This window comes from Letharia columbiana, assembly GCF_014066305.1.
Source record: "Letharia columbiana isolate WasteWater2 chromosome Unknown Sc0000004_s0, whole genome shotgun sequence".
NCBI lineage: Eukaryota > Fungi > Ascomycota > Lecanoromycetes > Lecanorales > Parmeliaceae > Letharia > Letharia columbiana.
Window position 1 is genome coordinate 946,726 of NW_023501040.1, and position 15,912 is coordinate 962,637.

A 15,912-nucleotide genomic window follows, 5' to 3' on the forward strand; every position below is an offset into this window, starting at 1 on the left:
CGAAAAATTATTGAAATGTTTCGAATAGAATTCTTCCGTCTAATCTTTTTTAGACTGTCAGCTCCTGAAGGCCTCACTCAACCTTCTCTCACACCGCCATCTTGGAGTGAGAGAGGACTTTGATCGACTATGGACTTCAAGTGAGTTACGTGATTACTATATAGACATTTATTCACTTGAAATCGCGCCTCCATCTTTCTTCGATCGTGACGGCTTTCCGACCCAGAGAGAATGTGATGACCTCGCCCGCTCCCTGCTTAGGGCAAAGTCTGTATTGCCGTTTACTGTCAAGGGGCAATTCAGTCACACTGTATTCTCTTTTTAAGCTGTCACAGGAGTCCGAAGCGGTGAAGATGAAAGCAGCCAATCCTTTAGGGATGCGAAGCTCGCGCCATTTCGTCTCAACAATTCTAAAATCGACATCTACGCGGCGCAGCTAGCGAAAGTTATCCACGGAGGTGTTGCTGCAGAGACACATTATTGGGCAGGAAGCAGAAACGTGCTTGCGGTTGTATATGATCCAGAAGCTGCCGGGGTGACATACATAGAGACGGGGGGTTTTTTATCGGGATGAGTCCAGAGCAGGCCTCGAAGCAGCTGAGGATGCTTAGGGATTTCGCTAGGTACGCGAAATCAAGACCCCTACGCAAATTGCTGTGAACTCTTTCAGCTGACTCGCTTGGAACTGCTAGGTTTTATGCCGCATGCTGGCTCCATCCGCAACTAGTATGCAGAATCTGCGAGAGAACATCAGAGCCACCGTATCTAACAAGCTCACCCTTCTTGAGCCCACTCTGCCTCCTCGATTTACTGCCAACGTCTTCTTGTGCACTAAGAGAGCTCGGTGAGCTCTTTCACCCCCATTATCCGCAAGTCCTCACACATGGAGGCCTCTGTCCAGTGAACATACTCGTCTCACCGTCAACAGGCCGCGTCACGCGTATCATCGAGTGGGCAGAGGCCGAACTCTTACCCTTCGGGCTTGCCCTTTACGGTCTAGATGTTCTACTCGGATACCTGGGCCTAGGAGGATGGAGCTATCTCGAGATCCGGGACGAGTTGGAACAAAAGTTTTGGAAATATTTATCGGACTGCATCGCTGATGCTAAGGGGCCACCAGAAGACAGAATACGAAATGCAGTAACCATCGCGCGGGAGGTGGGAGTGCTCATGCAGTATGGGTTCAAATGGAAGACTGGGGTTGTAGAGTGAGCAGTCACCGAGGAGGACGCAGGCTCGTTAGCATACCTTGATGCGTTCCTGCTTACGGGTGAGATATATCGTGGATGACAAGATGGAAAATTGGACATCATCTTGTGCGTCAAATATCGTAGGATAGGAGAGCACCGTAGAGTAGGATAATATCACAGGATGATAGAGCACTGCAGGGTAAGTAGGGTCTGCTTTGTCCCTGCTCATCAAGCTCATTCGCTAAAACGGCCAAGGTAATGTACATTTCTGATTGCTTGTTGAGCCAAGTAAAGCTGACTCAGCATATCACCACTCTTTCTTTGCCAAATTTTGTGCTACATCTGGGGTCCGAATTCCTACTTCCTCTCATCACTATGCAACGGGAATTTTTCAGGAGAAGTTTTGCAATAGAAAGAAGACTGCTAAAGACTCACCGTCATACAACACTGTCGAAGACGGCGTTTTCGTACATTGATGAGGACTGAAGTACGGAAACAGCAGACAGCGGAGTGAGAGACATGCATGGGGCTAATCAAGGAAAAGGGCCACGAAATGTTGCCAATATGCAGGGTTTTCAATCGAACATTTGGTGATTGGATGTGAGCGTCGCAGAGACGTAGTCGGTTGAAGATGACAGTCGATTGCTGAGCTATTTGCCGGATCCGCTTTAGCATTTTCGTGTCGGTGTTTGCCCCTACAGTATATGAGTCCGAACGGTACCTCTGTTTTCCAAGACGTCGACCATGGAGACAAGAGCCGTATAGGACCTTTGTGTGTCAGGCAGTCAAGTAGTCCACATTCTTTGCTTCGTCCGACTCCAAAGGGAACGGTATTTACCAAAAGACCACAACTTGATACACCTTCAATCTGATTTTCACGCTATCATTTTCCTGGGACTGTAACGTCGATGGTAGGTTCTCACTCTTCCCCTCAGTTAGGCGCCTATGGGCGAGGCTTTTATTGCCACTTCTGCTCGCGCAATATGAGAAAAGTGTCATCTGACAGTGGCATGGGCTTAGCGCCTGCACACCCGATCATTCTCTTGTTGTCAGTGGACAGCTCTAACAATGTAACAGTAACAACTCAGACCCTACCATCTTGCATAACGATGAGGATACATTCATGCCCCTTCGACTGTATAAATATGCATCAGTTTCCCTCTCAACCTTTTCTGGGACTAGATTCCATCATACCTTTACGAAGTGGCATCAGAGAACGTCGTCAATATGTGTCTCCAATTTGTGTGTTACATCTGCGGCGACGATTTGGAGGATGACAAGAGTCTCGTGCTGTGTCATAACTCTATGTTGACGCTGCAAGTAAAGTCTAGGGACTACAAAGACTGCCCGGACTATGTCCGAAAGGAGGCTGGTGCTCCCATTAGGTGCAACCTCTGCTTAGAGGCCGACCCGAGCGTAGCTGGGACTTTGCTGGCGCGCATTAATCCTGCATTTGGGTACCTTGAGTAAGCGCTCCTCTTCTCCTTTCCCTTTTGCCAGAGTGTGGCTCCTCACTGTCCATGGTGATCAGATGGTTGCTAACTCAAAGATAGCTCAAGCTATCTGTCCCAGTTTCCGGCGGATGGATCAGCCTTGCTTACTCAGGCGCCATTAACTTTTTTGCCCATACATCCCCAGTACTCACCACCTAACGAGGAGCCAAAGCGTACTGAGGTCCCTAGCTGGGAAAATGGCACCACTGCCTCTATCTATGAGACAACAGATGGGAACAGACAGATCAGTGCACCCACAGAAAGCAGAGGCTTGTTCGGCAATCAGAAGTAATTTTACAGTGGTCCAAGAGCGGCTACGCGTTGAACCATGTCTTGCCTCCTTGACCACAGAATTAATGCTGACCGAAAACCTCTATAGTGGTTTTCGGCGACTCCTCCCCAAATCTCTTGCGAACAACGATGCGTTCCACTCGCTAGCGCCGCCACCTACATCTCTGCAGAATCCCCTATATTTCGCTGGAAGCAGAGCAATTGATGACGCTGGCTTCGCTACCGCGAGCGATGGATCGTTTAGCCCAGCTCAAAGCAGACCAGATCGTGTCAGAGAGGCGAGAACAGCAAAATCAATTACGGGATTGCGAAGCCAAGAGTCACAGAGTGGTGGCCGGGAGGTTCCTGCTCATACGAACCCAAAGATCCTTATCAATCGTGTTCGAAAGCCAGAGAAGCGTCGGCAAAGGGCTCCCAAGACAGCGGTTGCATGCGAGAACTGCAGGTAGGTCGTCGTTAGGTTCCTACTGCATGGATGATCTGCAAGTATGTTGACACAAAGGATAAATTCAGGTGTAGCCACGTAAAATGTACTGGAGAAGTGCCGTCCTGCGAAATTTGTCTTCGCAAAGGGAAGCAGTGTGGATACTATCCGGCTTCTAAGATTATCACGAGACGAGGTCAGGTGGCCGCAGTTCGAATCAATCTCCGACCTTTGCAGTCTTTGGAACAGCATGGTACCTTACCTCAAGTTCCCGCACCTCAGAGGGATGTCTGGAACCTACCCGTTGACCAAGGCCTGCAACAGCATGCTACCACCAATTATTCGACGTTGACAAACGATATTGGTAACTATCCAGTGGATTTCTCCGTGCAGTACCCCTTTCAGCTTCGTGCAATATCTAGACAAGCCAACAATTGCCAAGGTGACGAAGCAAGGTCACGCGATCGAACGGTATCGCTAGAGCATGAGAGAATGACGTGTTTGCGTGAAAGAGATGAGAGAACAACAGGAATTCAAAAATGATTAATACTTCCAACGCCCTCATCTCGGCTTGCAATTAAGAGGCTTTTGGCTTATGCGAACGTGACTGCTGAATGATCTACCTACAACAACAGCCAATTTTGATGTCGTAGGGAAGAGTCTCTGTTTCACAAACATATGATAAAATCTAGAGCATGGCTTGTCCGTTTGACTACTTACCGATTCTTATCATTTATCTTGATGTCAAATGCTTTGATCGGACGCGGAGATAGCTTTGTTGTCGACCTTCCGCATTGGTCTTCGCCCCAACGCTAAGAAGATACCCGAAAATCCCAATGCACCTCATGATGCCATCCGCGTGCATAAGACCAGCGATTGTCTCGAGCATCCTTATTCCACCTTCCGCTTGAGTGTTGCATCGAGCGGGCCGTTGTCCGGACATGGGCGGGCAGGGCGAGAAAAGTGCGTATCATCGCAGCAAGAAAGTATTTAGCAACGACCATGTCTTGCTTCTGTCATTCTCTATCTGCACACTCGAGTCTTTCTAATCTGCCCTGGGTTCAGTCCCTTCATGTTTGTTCTAGCCTTGGCAGTCTCTACACAGGCTCCCTGCGTTGAGACTCGCTCTAATAACTACAGACTTACCGCTCCTACCACAAGATGCTTGGTTTCAGAAAGCTTTGCGCGACTCTTTGTATAGAGCTAAGCCTCTGGGTCGCCGGCGTCCAAGGGTTTCAAAGCCATAAATTCAAGGTTGGAGGGTTATCCTCTGCCCCATTTCAAGCGCCCAGCCCAAATACACAGGCGTCACATGTCCTTTCTTTGACTCGACAAGCTTCTGGGATCTCTAGGAGCGCAGGCTATGTGCAATCACTTCGGAAGGGCAATGAGGTCAATGGAGTCTATGGTGTTGCTCCATTGACATCGGTCGAGGAAGGCACAGTCTTTTTGACCGGCGTGGAGTTTGGGACCGAATCCTTCCAAGCGGTTGTTGATACAGGTACGTCGCCAGCGGAGACATTTGGAGGATAATTCAGCTAACGTAGATTTGCTAGGCAGCAGTGATACTTGGCTGGCTGGGAAAGGGTTCCAATGCGTCAATGTGACTACGGGGGCTGATGAACCAGAGAGCGATTGCCTGTTTGCTTCAACATACACGATAGAGCCACCGTTCAAACAGATCCCCGATGTCAATTTCAACATCACGTATGGCGATGGAGAGTTCTTAACGGGTATCTTTGGCATTGAACCGGTGACGATAGCCGGAATCACAGTCAAAAATCAACAGGTTGCTGTTGTTGACTTCGCAGCATGGTTCGGCGACGGCGTATCAAGCGGCTTGATAGGCTTCGCTTTCCCTTCGATCACCAGCCAATATGCCGGCACGAATCCTGCCTTGGACACGATCACCAATATTCCGTACAACCCCGTCTTCACCAACATGTATGAGGAAGGTCATGTTGCTCCCCTCTTCAGTCTTGCTATCGAGAGGTCTTCGCTCATGTCAGGAACGGTACCTGGCGGCTTGCTTGCAATAGGTGGCCTACCACCTGTGATTTTCTCGCCCATATTTGCCAGCGCACCATTCCAGTTGCTTACCATGAACGACGCCGATGCGCCGGCTCCGGTGCCTCAATATCAGTTTTATACCATCACGACGAACGGCTTTTACTACGAAGGAAGCGAGCATACGCACTGGTCTTTGCCGGACTTCCCCAATCCTTTCGGGCCCCCAACGAATTCGTCTCAAGTCCAGGTCATCGTTGATAGCGGCACCACCTTGATATACCTGCCCACGGGTATTGCGGATGCAATCAACGCACTGTTTGATCCACCGGCTATTTACAGTGATGACGAAGGTGCATACGTTGTAGATTGCAGCGCAAAGGCTCCCGAATTCGGTATCAGGATCGGGGCAGAGACATTCTTCATCAATCCGGAAGACCTGTTCTTGGATAATGGAGACGGGACGTGCATCTCGGGCGTTGATGACGCTGGCGACAGTCTCTCGATCCTTGGAGATGTGTTTCTGAAGAACGTACTGGCCGTATTTGACGTTGGAGCTAGCGAGATGAGGTTTGCGGCGCGGGAATTTTACTAAATGAGTATCTAGCCTTGAGTGAGTAACCCAAAAATTGAGAGTCTTCTACTTGACCACCGTAGAGTAATGGGGACTCCTGAATTAGCAGCCTGTTATTTCCTGATGATATGAGTTCCAATAATGTTCAACAAAGCACACATTCTGAGCTTTCAATGGTCTTCCCGGAATCTCAAGCTTGCATAAGGGATTCACTTGAAGCTAAACGCGACGCGCGGTAAACAGACGACTTGGCGTAAGTATTCGATATTCACTGTCACTTCGATCTCACTTGAACCTAACTTTACAACTACAGCAGAGGTTAGCAACCACCTCTATAATTGACAAAAGGTTCTAAGCAAAGGCTTTCATCGAGTCTTACGAACAAAACCCTACCCTGCTCGTCGGTTAATTCAAAGTATTCACCACGGCGAGGTGAACTCAGAAAGTGAGAGGCTAGATTCACGATCAGAAAACGGCTGGATGAAAAACTCTACGACCCTACCGGAGTCTTCGAAGACGATGGCGCCGTCCTTGCGTTCACGCACCCTAGCGACGCTTAATACGGTATACGACGCCGCCAACTACTGAGAAATGATTTGCTGACTGCTGTCCGTAGTCTGAATCAAACATACCCTCCACGTCACCTTATTGGCTCCAAGACCTTGATCCGTTGAAAAGATCACACCACTTTGCATTGCAATCCTTCCACCACCTAAGCTGTCGCGTTGCAAAGAAATCCTGCAAGAGATGTTCCATCATGAAGTACACAGTGCTTCGTGGCTCCTGCTGTCACTCCGGAGTGTGTATGGTGCATTGCTGATGCGGCTCCCATTTGGGGGCCTAATAAATGTGTAGCTGGCATGTGAGTCCTCCCTCGTCGTCTATCTTCATGAGTCGTTGCTTAACCAGCCTCGCGTTCGATAGCGATAGCGATAGCGATGACGATATAACTGATGCGCCCACACTGCGTGGACTCAAGAGACCCTATTCAGACACAACTCCAGCGGCCACCAACACCATTGAAAACCATGCGGAAAACCCCAAGAACGCCTTAGAGAATGCCCCCAAGCCAACAAAGGCATCTGAACGACCTGTCACCCTTTCTACTTCCGCCATTGTACCTTGCAGAAACGCCACGAGCGAAGAGGAATCCTCGAAGATACAACGAGAAAGCCGCCCAAGCATTCAGACCAAGTCACATGACAAGCCGGACACACTGGTACCAGGCAACCCGAAGCGCAGACGTTGTGAAGCTACTGTGACCGCTGAGGCTGCAAACAAAGTAGAACAGCCCCTCAATGTCGCTGAGCCTTCAACAGCTCAGTCATCTCCACCTCCAACGCCCTTGGCGGTTTCCCCTAACCCCGATGGACAGTCCTCTGCAATGCATGAGAGTCCCTTACCTTCCACCCCCGGAATGGCCATCGACGCCAAAAAGCAGAAGAATACGACTCTGTGGATCTCAATCCCCTCGTCATCTGACGCTGTCCCACTCAAGCTCCGCTCCTGCATGACAATCTCATCACTATTCGACTCCGCCCTTACAATCTGTGGTCTAGCTGACCAGCAAGCCAAGGTATCAGGCCTGAGAACCAGATTTGGCTGGAAGCAAAATGATGACCTCAACAAGTTCCTGATGTTGAAGCGTGAATTTCCGGATAGCTTTGAGATTTTCCTGGAGATCATTAACAAGTTACCGTGCTGGGGTGAAGAAGATGGACACTGCGTGGTGACCGTTGAGGTAGTGCTGGCTTGATGTGGTTTTCGAGGAAGGTTGCGAGCATTGAGAGATGGAAGGCACTGATGGCATGGATACCGGAAATTTGCTGGACCCTGTGGCTCCCTCCCGCGGGTGCGAACCTCTCCGACCACAGCCTGGACATGTAGCCAGAAGCCGACCCGCCATTCCTCACCCCCTATAAGTAAACTCGAACGCTTCTACGAGCTGCTTTTCCTTCGTTACACAGTTCGGCGCCGATCAAGCGAGGCTCTTGCATGAAAATGCCTGCTCTCTTCAACTCCGTCCAAGCTGCAATCGCCGACCATTTTCGTCAAGACGCCAGAGGGTTAGGCGTTGAGCAGGGGAATCAAAAGCAGATGCTGCAACGACCTTGGTGCTGAAGCAGGAGTCCTCAGGTTGAGAACTGCGTCTAGTAGCTACTCTAGTCCTTGCATGAAATAATAGTCAGAGGCCTCTTCCTCATATCATTTCCCATAGTAGATTAACACCTCCATCTCTCGTCAGTGATACAGCCAATTGAGATCGAGCTTGAAGAAACGGTTTCCATGTAAACGCCAAAGTTGTGTGTTGTGACTGGAATAGATGGGAGTAGTCCCCATTAAAAGGGCTACTACCTCTTATTCCGGGCCGCGTGTAAGACGTGGGGGGTTCGCCGCGATGTTTTTGGGCGTAGAATGCCCGGCACACGGGATAAAGACTTTGTTGACACAATTATGTCCTATTGTTAAGATACAACGATGGCGTAATCTTCTATTCGTCCTCCCGCAGGCCATTGTGCAGCTAAGAGAGCAGCTGGGCGACCGATCGAACGTCCCAAGTTCAAACCTTCGAAAAATAAGCCAGTCAAAAAGAGACAAATCCAAAACAAAACTTCCCGACGACTCGAACCCTGCACCTCCCCTCGCCCACCCCAACACAACAGCACAACATCCAGGAATCCAAAAAGGCAAAACGATTACCACAGGGTGGAACAGTTGCTCTCGAATCAATAGAGTCTACCGTCCCGCCGTGACAACAGGAAAATAGGCCTGTAAACTTTTCCCTTTCGGACTAGTTGAAGCGGCCATTTTTCGCTCGAGCCTCGTTATTGTGGTGACGGGGCGCTAAACCACTCAACCAGCAGGGCTCACATGGTGGGAATGGTGCTACAACGGGATATCAACCAACTTTTGGGATTTTGCCCGGCGCTGTGCATATCCACCACTGTGAATGCGTCATTTGATGGGCGAAAGCTTCTGGAAGTTTCATGTACGGTCGAGTGGTACACACCATGGGATGTTTGCATTTGTTGCATCCACCTAGGATATTTCTTCTTCGCACATCAGGTCCACACACATGTCATAGAGACGACTCGATCTTCTTGCATTGTTCAGCCAGACCCGACATGGTTCGAGAGCATGCCTAGATACGTTCTCCAGCGGAGAAGGCTGCTTTTTGTGGGACGGCCCTGAGAGCAGTATTCTTTTGCAAATTTGGAGGATTGTCATGCTCTGTGTCTGCTGGACACATGCATGTAAGGTTCCTTTGCGAGATCGCATCCTTCCATGAAGCCTCTCAACCCTCACTGTCACTATGCACCCCCCCATTGCCATTCCGTTCTGGCGTAGACATATCCTCCTCTTCACCCCCATTGACCTCCACCTCCACCTCCACCACCTCATCCTCGTCGTCATCCAACCCCTCCAACTCTTCCCCCAAAGCACTCTCCCTAACCTCCAACACCCCCAGATCCTCCAGCACGGTCCTCTGCGGCAGCTTCCTCAAACTAGTTCCGCACACCCGGTCCTTGGTCAAAAGATCATCAACGAATTGATCAACGTACGTCAACGCATAACCTCCGTCCCTCGTCCTCCTCCTCAGCTTCCTCCAATCCCCCAACAGCGGCTCCAGAATCCCGTACACCTCCTTCGCCTCAAACGTCAACCGTATGTAAAACGCAGCCAGCGCACTCAAGATATTTGAATTCCTCCTGCCGCAGATACTCGAGCACGATGTCCCTCTCCGGCATCAGCTGCAGCAGTTTCATCGCCAGGCACAGGAAGGGCGTAGGTTTCTGCTGGCCGTACGTGCCGCCGATGAAGGTGAGAGCGGCGGCGCGGTCACAGAGGGTGGCTTCGTTGACGGCGAAGCACTGTTCTTTCCAGTAGTAGGATTCGATAATGCGGTCGCGGACGGGCTTCTCGAGCAGGTGGACGGGGTTCTGGTTGTGGATCGTGGCGCCGGTGTAGCCGCGGGAGTCGAAGAGGCGCTTGGCGTCTGCTTGGTGGGACATTTGTGAGAGTGGATGGGTTGAGTATGGTACCGAAGGTTGTTGCTGTGGTGTCTGCCCGGAACTATGGGCTATGTCACATGCTGGGGATTGATGTCTCGCGCTTTGCGGTGGATTTGTAGAATCTGCGGAGACGCCAAACGTTTGGCGCTTCGGAACGGGCCGTCTAGAGCTTTTTAAGCCTTGTGGCTGTGCTTGCTTTCACTTTCTCAGCTCGATTCAAGTTCGTAGATATCAACAAGAAGACTGTTCCTACATATCTAGTAGATACACGATTCTTCGATGGTAGATTCAAATCTCAGGAATGGCGAGATTGTTCTTGGAACACTCTACCGCCTCTTTACTATGCCCGATCAATTTTAGGCTAGCCCCTTTATTCACCAACATTTTCACAACTTCAAGTCTGCCCGTTTCACAAGCAGCCGCCAGCAGCTCCCCGCATTGTGTGGACTTTGTCAAAGATACATGGGGTGTCTTCCAAGCTCATCAAAAGTGCCAATGGGCCAAGTTGCGGTGATGTTGTCGTTAGTGGATTAATTTCTTCTTGGCTTTACAAAGCAGCTGAAGGATTTCTTAGGCCCAAAAGGATAGCTGATCATTCTGACTTGTTCTACGGTATGCTTCACGAGAAGCCTCTGTAACTCTAGACAATCACTATCGTAGGGAAACCGAGGGTCTCAGTTGCTTCGGCTCGCCCTAGTCGTCAGTGGACCAAATCGCGGACAATGTTCTGCACGGTCTGATGTTTGATCGTGTACAATGGGCTTACGACCGGCCTGGTTGGCCTGATCCCACGGCAAGTGTGTGCAATGGTGGAAAAAACGCGTTCTCAGTCGGTCGCGGAACTCCAATTCACATCTATGGGTATGCGTTTGATACTCAAACAGTGCCATAGCTGACTCTGACTACGAGTATTACTGTTTGTGGAAAGGAAGTTCAACTAAATAGGCTTCGAAGTTATTCACGTGTATCGGGAGGCTCATCAGATCCGACACTGTTCGGTGGAGTTACCGGAAGTGCAGGCGTTGAGCTATTGTCCGAATTGTTCATCATGACCTCGCACAGAGTTGCGTAATCTTCTTTCCGTTTAGCATCTCCGAAGACACCTGAATAATACGCATAGAGACATGACTTTGAAGTCCTCGAGTCATCAATCCAAACGATGACTATTCGATAACAGACTTGACGCAATGAATTGTTGACACGGAAGTCCCCGCAGTTGACTTCTTCGACGCCAGCTTACTCGGCTTGGCAAACCCTGGAATGGCAAAGGCTAAGCGCTCCAAACTATGTGTTGTTCACACTTTGTCTAGCTTTTGCAGACTTCGATTGTCCGGCGCCCTTCAAGTTTAGCTTGACACCAAAGTCCCACCTCGAGTGTCAGCAGTGCCACGTTGGGTCTTACTGCAGTATTGTTATGGCGGTAACGGCATCAATAGCCACGTCTGGCCAAAACATCTGCTCCACATGCGTCTTCTTGAGGCGTATGGAAAGGGATTCGGCGATTCTGTACGCAAGATGGCGCATTACAACAAAGTGCTTCCCAGTTCTACGCGCGTCACATCTCCAACTCGAACGCCTTGACCAAAGCTTGGCTTATCACTCGCCAAGAGATTAATGGGTTTTTGTGTCAGGTGTTTGCGCTTATCTCTCTCTTTCACAATAATAGCCTCAGCGAGGTTTGGGCTCGGCGAAAAGAAAGCAGTGGTTCGATGGTGCTGCATCTATTGACGGGAATTCCCAGGAGCGTGGTGTTGGGAGATTGGATTTTTCCCGCCAATCCAGTTGCCGATTGGCTTGGTGTGAGAGTGTTACTGCGTTATGCGTTTTTGACTCGGCCGAAAATTTCCTCCTTCGAAAGACACGTTTTTTTGTGATTGGTATCTTTGATGCCGACAGTCTCCTGTATTTGAGTCCTTGAGCATCTTTTTCTTGTGTCTGGTGACTCATACTTTGAAAAACTTATACGGTTACTATAAGTCTCGCGGGCGTTGGCGCAGGCCATTGGAATCATGATACAAAATAACAGAGATAAGCCTATGGAGTGCGATGGAATAATAGCAGACCACGAGGTCTGCCGCACTCTGTCACTCCTGAAGAATCGCGCACCGTGATGGGTGAATTCTGCGTCAGGAAGTAATATTCGAGGTCATCCGGGTAGCTTACATTTTTCACGCAATTGCCGCTTGCGCTTGCGAAGTCGGCGGAAACGCTCTTCGTTTTCGAGGAAATAGTGTCATCTCATACGTTTACCAGTTCACGTAACGATCATCCAAGACTCGTATGTCGATCAGCCGATTCATAGTTAGTGAGATCAATACGGTTCGATCGCCGCGACTTTGTCTTCTCCGAGAATGGGCGTTACCGAGACGGTGGGAGGTGTTAGCGAACATGACAAATGTCTAAGCGTGCATACGGAGTACCATCCGTCCACGGCTACCTACATATGTGGATATGCGCGGCGGCGGGATAAAGCCACAGCGACTAGCTTTGGTGGCTCACTAATGCAAGCCATCTGCAGGGCGTCACATTTGTGCTCGAGGATGACACTTGCAGACACCACGGTCTGTGCTGTTCGAGTTCGCGCCTCCACCCTTCTCTTTGAACGAATCAACACCTTTCTAAATATATGTAATCGGAAAACACTGCCGAGCACCGCAATCTCCGTTCTCGTGCAGTTGAGCGTTGAGCGCTCGCCATACGATCAATGAAATTTCCTCGATGCTTGAGTTGACCTTCTCCGGAATACACTCGTATGTACTAGGCCGGCTGGACGGCAAAATTTCTAGCGCCTTCCAATGTAACTTGTCGTTGCTGAGCGCACGAGTAGCGTCTAGTTGCCAGACAGATCACCTGATCATGCTTTGACCCATCTGGTGTACCCTTCAAAGTCGTATTCCCACAACATCATCCATACTTACAAGGGCAACAATGCTAAGGCTAATCCAAAGAGAATCCATTGCTGAGTATCAGTGAGGGCGGGTTCCTGAAGATTTGCTCATGAAATTTGAAAGACATCGATAGAACAGTACAGAGGAAAAGCTGTATATGCAGCTGAATGATGAACCTCCACAGGCTGCACGAAGTAAGCGAGGACATGGCTACTGTTGGTCTGATCAGCAGAGAGGGGGGATTAGATGATGTACAGGTGTTTCAGTTCCTGGTGCCCAGACCTTGATTTCAAATGAGATTGTTCATTGATGGAGAAGAATAACGTTTGTTGAAGAAGAGCTGAGGGTTTTCATTCAATCTTGGCCAAACAAATCAAATCAGCTTCTGGGCAGGACATTTTAGAGCAAGGACAACAATTGAATACGTATCTAACTTGACGATCCTATCGATGTTGATGCCCTACACAAAAAAGCAGTCGTTATGGAAATTTGGTCAATTTTTGACTGAATTAATTTTAATCGTCGCCGTCTAGAGACATAATATCTTGCAATTTGCATGATGCCCTACAACAGTAAACCCATTTTCTTCCACCAATCGGCTGCCTCGTTCTCAAGTGCACCCGACTGGATCATTCGCTTACCCCTTTCACTTTCGCATCTGCGTCTACCTATCAGGTCGCTCTGACTTTCGTCACATGACTATCTATGTTCCTTTTTTCCTCAACACCGAGAAAAACCCTCACCACCAACATTCATATCTGCCCTCAACACTTTGATCATCGATGCCTTTATGACTTTCAGCTCTGCCACGTAGCAGAAGCCACTTCATCAAGAGGTAAATCACAAAGACACCAAGGAGAAAGAAAACCAGCTACGATGGGAAAGACGCAAACTGACAGACCTTCCAAACGAGCTACTTACACAAATTCTCTCCTACATTCATGGCCAGAGCCACCTCGGAAAGATCGCCCTCCTATCTAAGCAGTTCAAACGCCTCGTCGACTGCCTACTGTATCGCCACATCAGCCTCGACATTCAGTATTCAGCGAACGATTTCCGTAATACAAGAACTGTCAATAGATGATTCACACAGAACAATCCCGAGCTTCGGTCGTTTCGATCGACTCATCGACACTTTTTCCATACATCCATGACTTGGCCGGGAAGATGTTCTAAATCGTGGGCGATACATAGACTTCGCATATCCAAGATCAGATGGACAACTGCGAAAGTCATGTTAACAGATAGGTAGGGAGAAAGCTCCCACTTTGACGTCTCACTTACCAATATCGACTCGCATTCGATAGCATTCAAGAGATAGAGGAAGTCGCACTCCTCTCGCTCACACAGAAAGCAAATCTAGTGTTCATTGTTAGTGTTCAGAAAAAGATAATTACCGAGGCGAGTTGGCGCTCTTCACTCCCATGGGCTGCGCAAAATTATCACTACCGAAGCGACGCAATTGTCGACATTTGCGAGCCAGTCAATTAAGGGAGCAAACCCTGCATGCGACGACTACCATCAAAGATGCTTACAAGCTCATTGTTATGACACGAGCTTGTACTAAACATGTTCGTCCAAAAGTTTGTCAGTCTTGCACTCCGACTCCACGTCCTCTCCACAATCGCGCTCACGGCATCCCTTCCTGCCCACGTTTTCTCTCCGGCACTGGTGAGCAGCTTATCGTTACAGTCCAACTCAACGCTGCCGATCAATATAACGCTCCTCGACACATCATCATCATCATCATCATCGAAGTACGTCTCCCCCTTCCTTTTCAGATCCGCTCCCACTGAAAAACACCCTCTAGCAACCTCCCCAACGATCCCCTCTTGTTGAGAACGCCCGAATCAACCGTCTTCCTCAAAGTCCACGGCTACGGTCCTCGCCTTCCGCCCCAATCCACCTACCGCACCCTCCGAAAAGCAGTCGACGATGTGCTCAGTCACATCCGGGAAGATCCAAGCGAGGGAAAAACACCCATGGAGCACCTGCCGGAAGGATACTTCTATGGTACTTTTGATGTGGGGTTGTCGTTGAGGCCGAAGGAGGCGATGACGTGGGGCATGTGGGGGGATACGCTCAGGGGATTGAGGCGGTTTGGGGAGACTTGGGAATTTGTGGGGTTGGCGTTCGATGTTTTGGTTCGAGGGGAGGGGGAGGAGGAGACGAAATGGGTGGGGAGTGGGCAGTTGGTGGGGATTGCGTGATGGGTTTGCAGTCGTCGATTCAGGAGCCCAAGTGGGTGGCCTTGTTGTTAGCGATTCACCAAGGAGGCCCTGGAATTCCCAATACCGCTTGACCGTATGGGCAGGTATGCTATGTGGTGGACAAAGCAAAGCAAGGGTCGACCGAAAGATCGACAGGTCTCCACGGGGTATTTAGTTCGTATTAGGTTCGATTCCTAATGGCGCTGGTACAATGGTGTTGCGGTGCTTCTTATTTTCTTCCACTGCGTAGTAGAGCATTCTTAGAAAAAGACTGGGCGTCCTTGTCAAGGCATATTGACGTCTCTTGGTATCTCTGACATTGGCCCTACTTTGCCCCAAAACCTCCAAATAGCTTACCTCAACTCTACGCACTCTCAGCCTTCCATTCGGGCCTCTGCTCAAATGCTCACGGGAGCAAAGACACAGGATAGCTCCGGCGATACTCCGACATTTCTCCGCTTCTGGCAAATCGCTCCGTGCACCCGCTCGGTCGCACCTGCGATCGGCTGGCTTCGGTAGACGAGTCGTCGCACTTTGAGGAGGCTGTTCTTCGATGCCTTCGTAGCACAGGCGAGCAGTTCGAAGCAAGTCGCCGTCCTATGTCTCGACACCACTTCAGACTCTCGCCCGAGGTACATCGAAGAGGTCCACCGGTTTCATGACGTCGATCCGGAAGATGTCCTGCAACGGGGTCTGCTGGAAGAGTGTGAGCGTAGAGTACGCTGGGCGCTCAGGACGTCTGGACTTTGGATGTTTGGCCATCGCTTGCATTTCTGTATTTGAAGAGAAGGGCATTCTGCCAAGGCGTGAACGTTGGGTGAA

The 15,912-nt window shown here is 49.8% G+C and overlaps 5 protein-coding genes across 5 annotated transcripts; 4 read left to right on the forward strand and 1 right to left on the reverse strand.

Moving 5' to 3' along the window:
* Window positions 1-570: 570 nt before the first annotated feature.
* On the forward strand, window positions 571-1,212 carry HO173_002260 (uncharacterized protein; the record flags this gene model as incomplete). Its single annotated transcript, XM_037304194.1, has 2 exons — window positions 571-623; window positions 693-1,212. 2 exons carry the CDS (start codon window positions 571-573, stop codon window positions 1,210-1,212), a joined length of 573 nt encoding a protein of 190 aa, XP_037168989.1.
* A 1,205-nt stretch (window positions 1,213-2,417) lies between these two features.
* On the forward strand, window positions 2,418-3,941 carry HO173_002261 (uncharacterized protein; the record flags this gene model as incomplete). The annotated part of the gene is made up of 4 exons (XM_037304195.1): window positions 2,418-2,656; window positions 2,744-2,971; window positions 3,063-3,419; window positions 3,488-3,941. The coding sequence occupies 4 exons, from the start codon at window positions 2,418-2,420 to the stop codon at window positions 3,939-3,941; spliced, it is 1,278 nt and encodes a 425-aa protein (XP_037168990.1).
* A 618-nt stretch (window positions 3,942-4,559) lies between these two features.
* Window positions 4,560-6,000, forward strand: HO173_002262 (uncharacterized protein; the record flags this gene model as incomplete). The annotated part of the gene is made up of 2 exons (XM_037304196.1): window positions 4,560-4,899; window positions 4,955-6,000. The coding sequence occupies 2 exons, from the start codon at window positions 4,560-4,562 to the stop codon at window positions 5,998-6,000; spliced, it is 1,386 nt and encodes a 461-aa protein (XP_037168991.1).
* An 868-nt stretch (window positions 6,001-6,868) lies between these two features.
* On the forward strand, window positions 6,869-7,735 carry HO173_002263 (uncharacterized protein; the record flags this gene model as incomplete). The annotated part of the gene is made up of 1 exon (XM_037304197.1): window positions 6,869-7,735. One exon carries the CDS (start codon window positions 6,869-6,871, stop codon window positions 7,733-7,735), a length of 867 nt encoding a protein of 288 aa, XP_037168992.1.
* A 1,539-nt stretch (window positions 7,736-9,274) lies between these two features.
* Window positions 9,275-9,992, reverse strand: HO173_002264 (uncharacterized protein; the record flags this gene model as incomplete). Its single annotated transcript, XM_037304198.1, has 2 exons — window positions 9,275-9,625; window positions 9,711-9,992. The coding sequence occupies 2 exons, from the start codon at window positions 9,990-9,992 to the stop codon at window positions 9,275-9,277; spliced, it is 633 nt and encodes a 210-aa protein (XP_037168993.1).
* Between the last annotated feature and the right edge of the window lie 5,920 nt (window positions 9,993-15,912).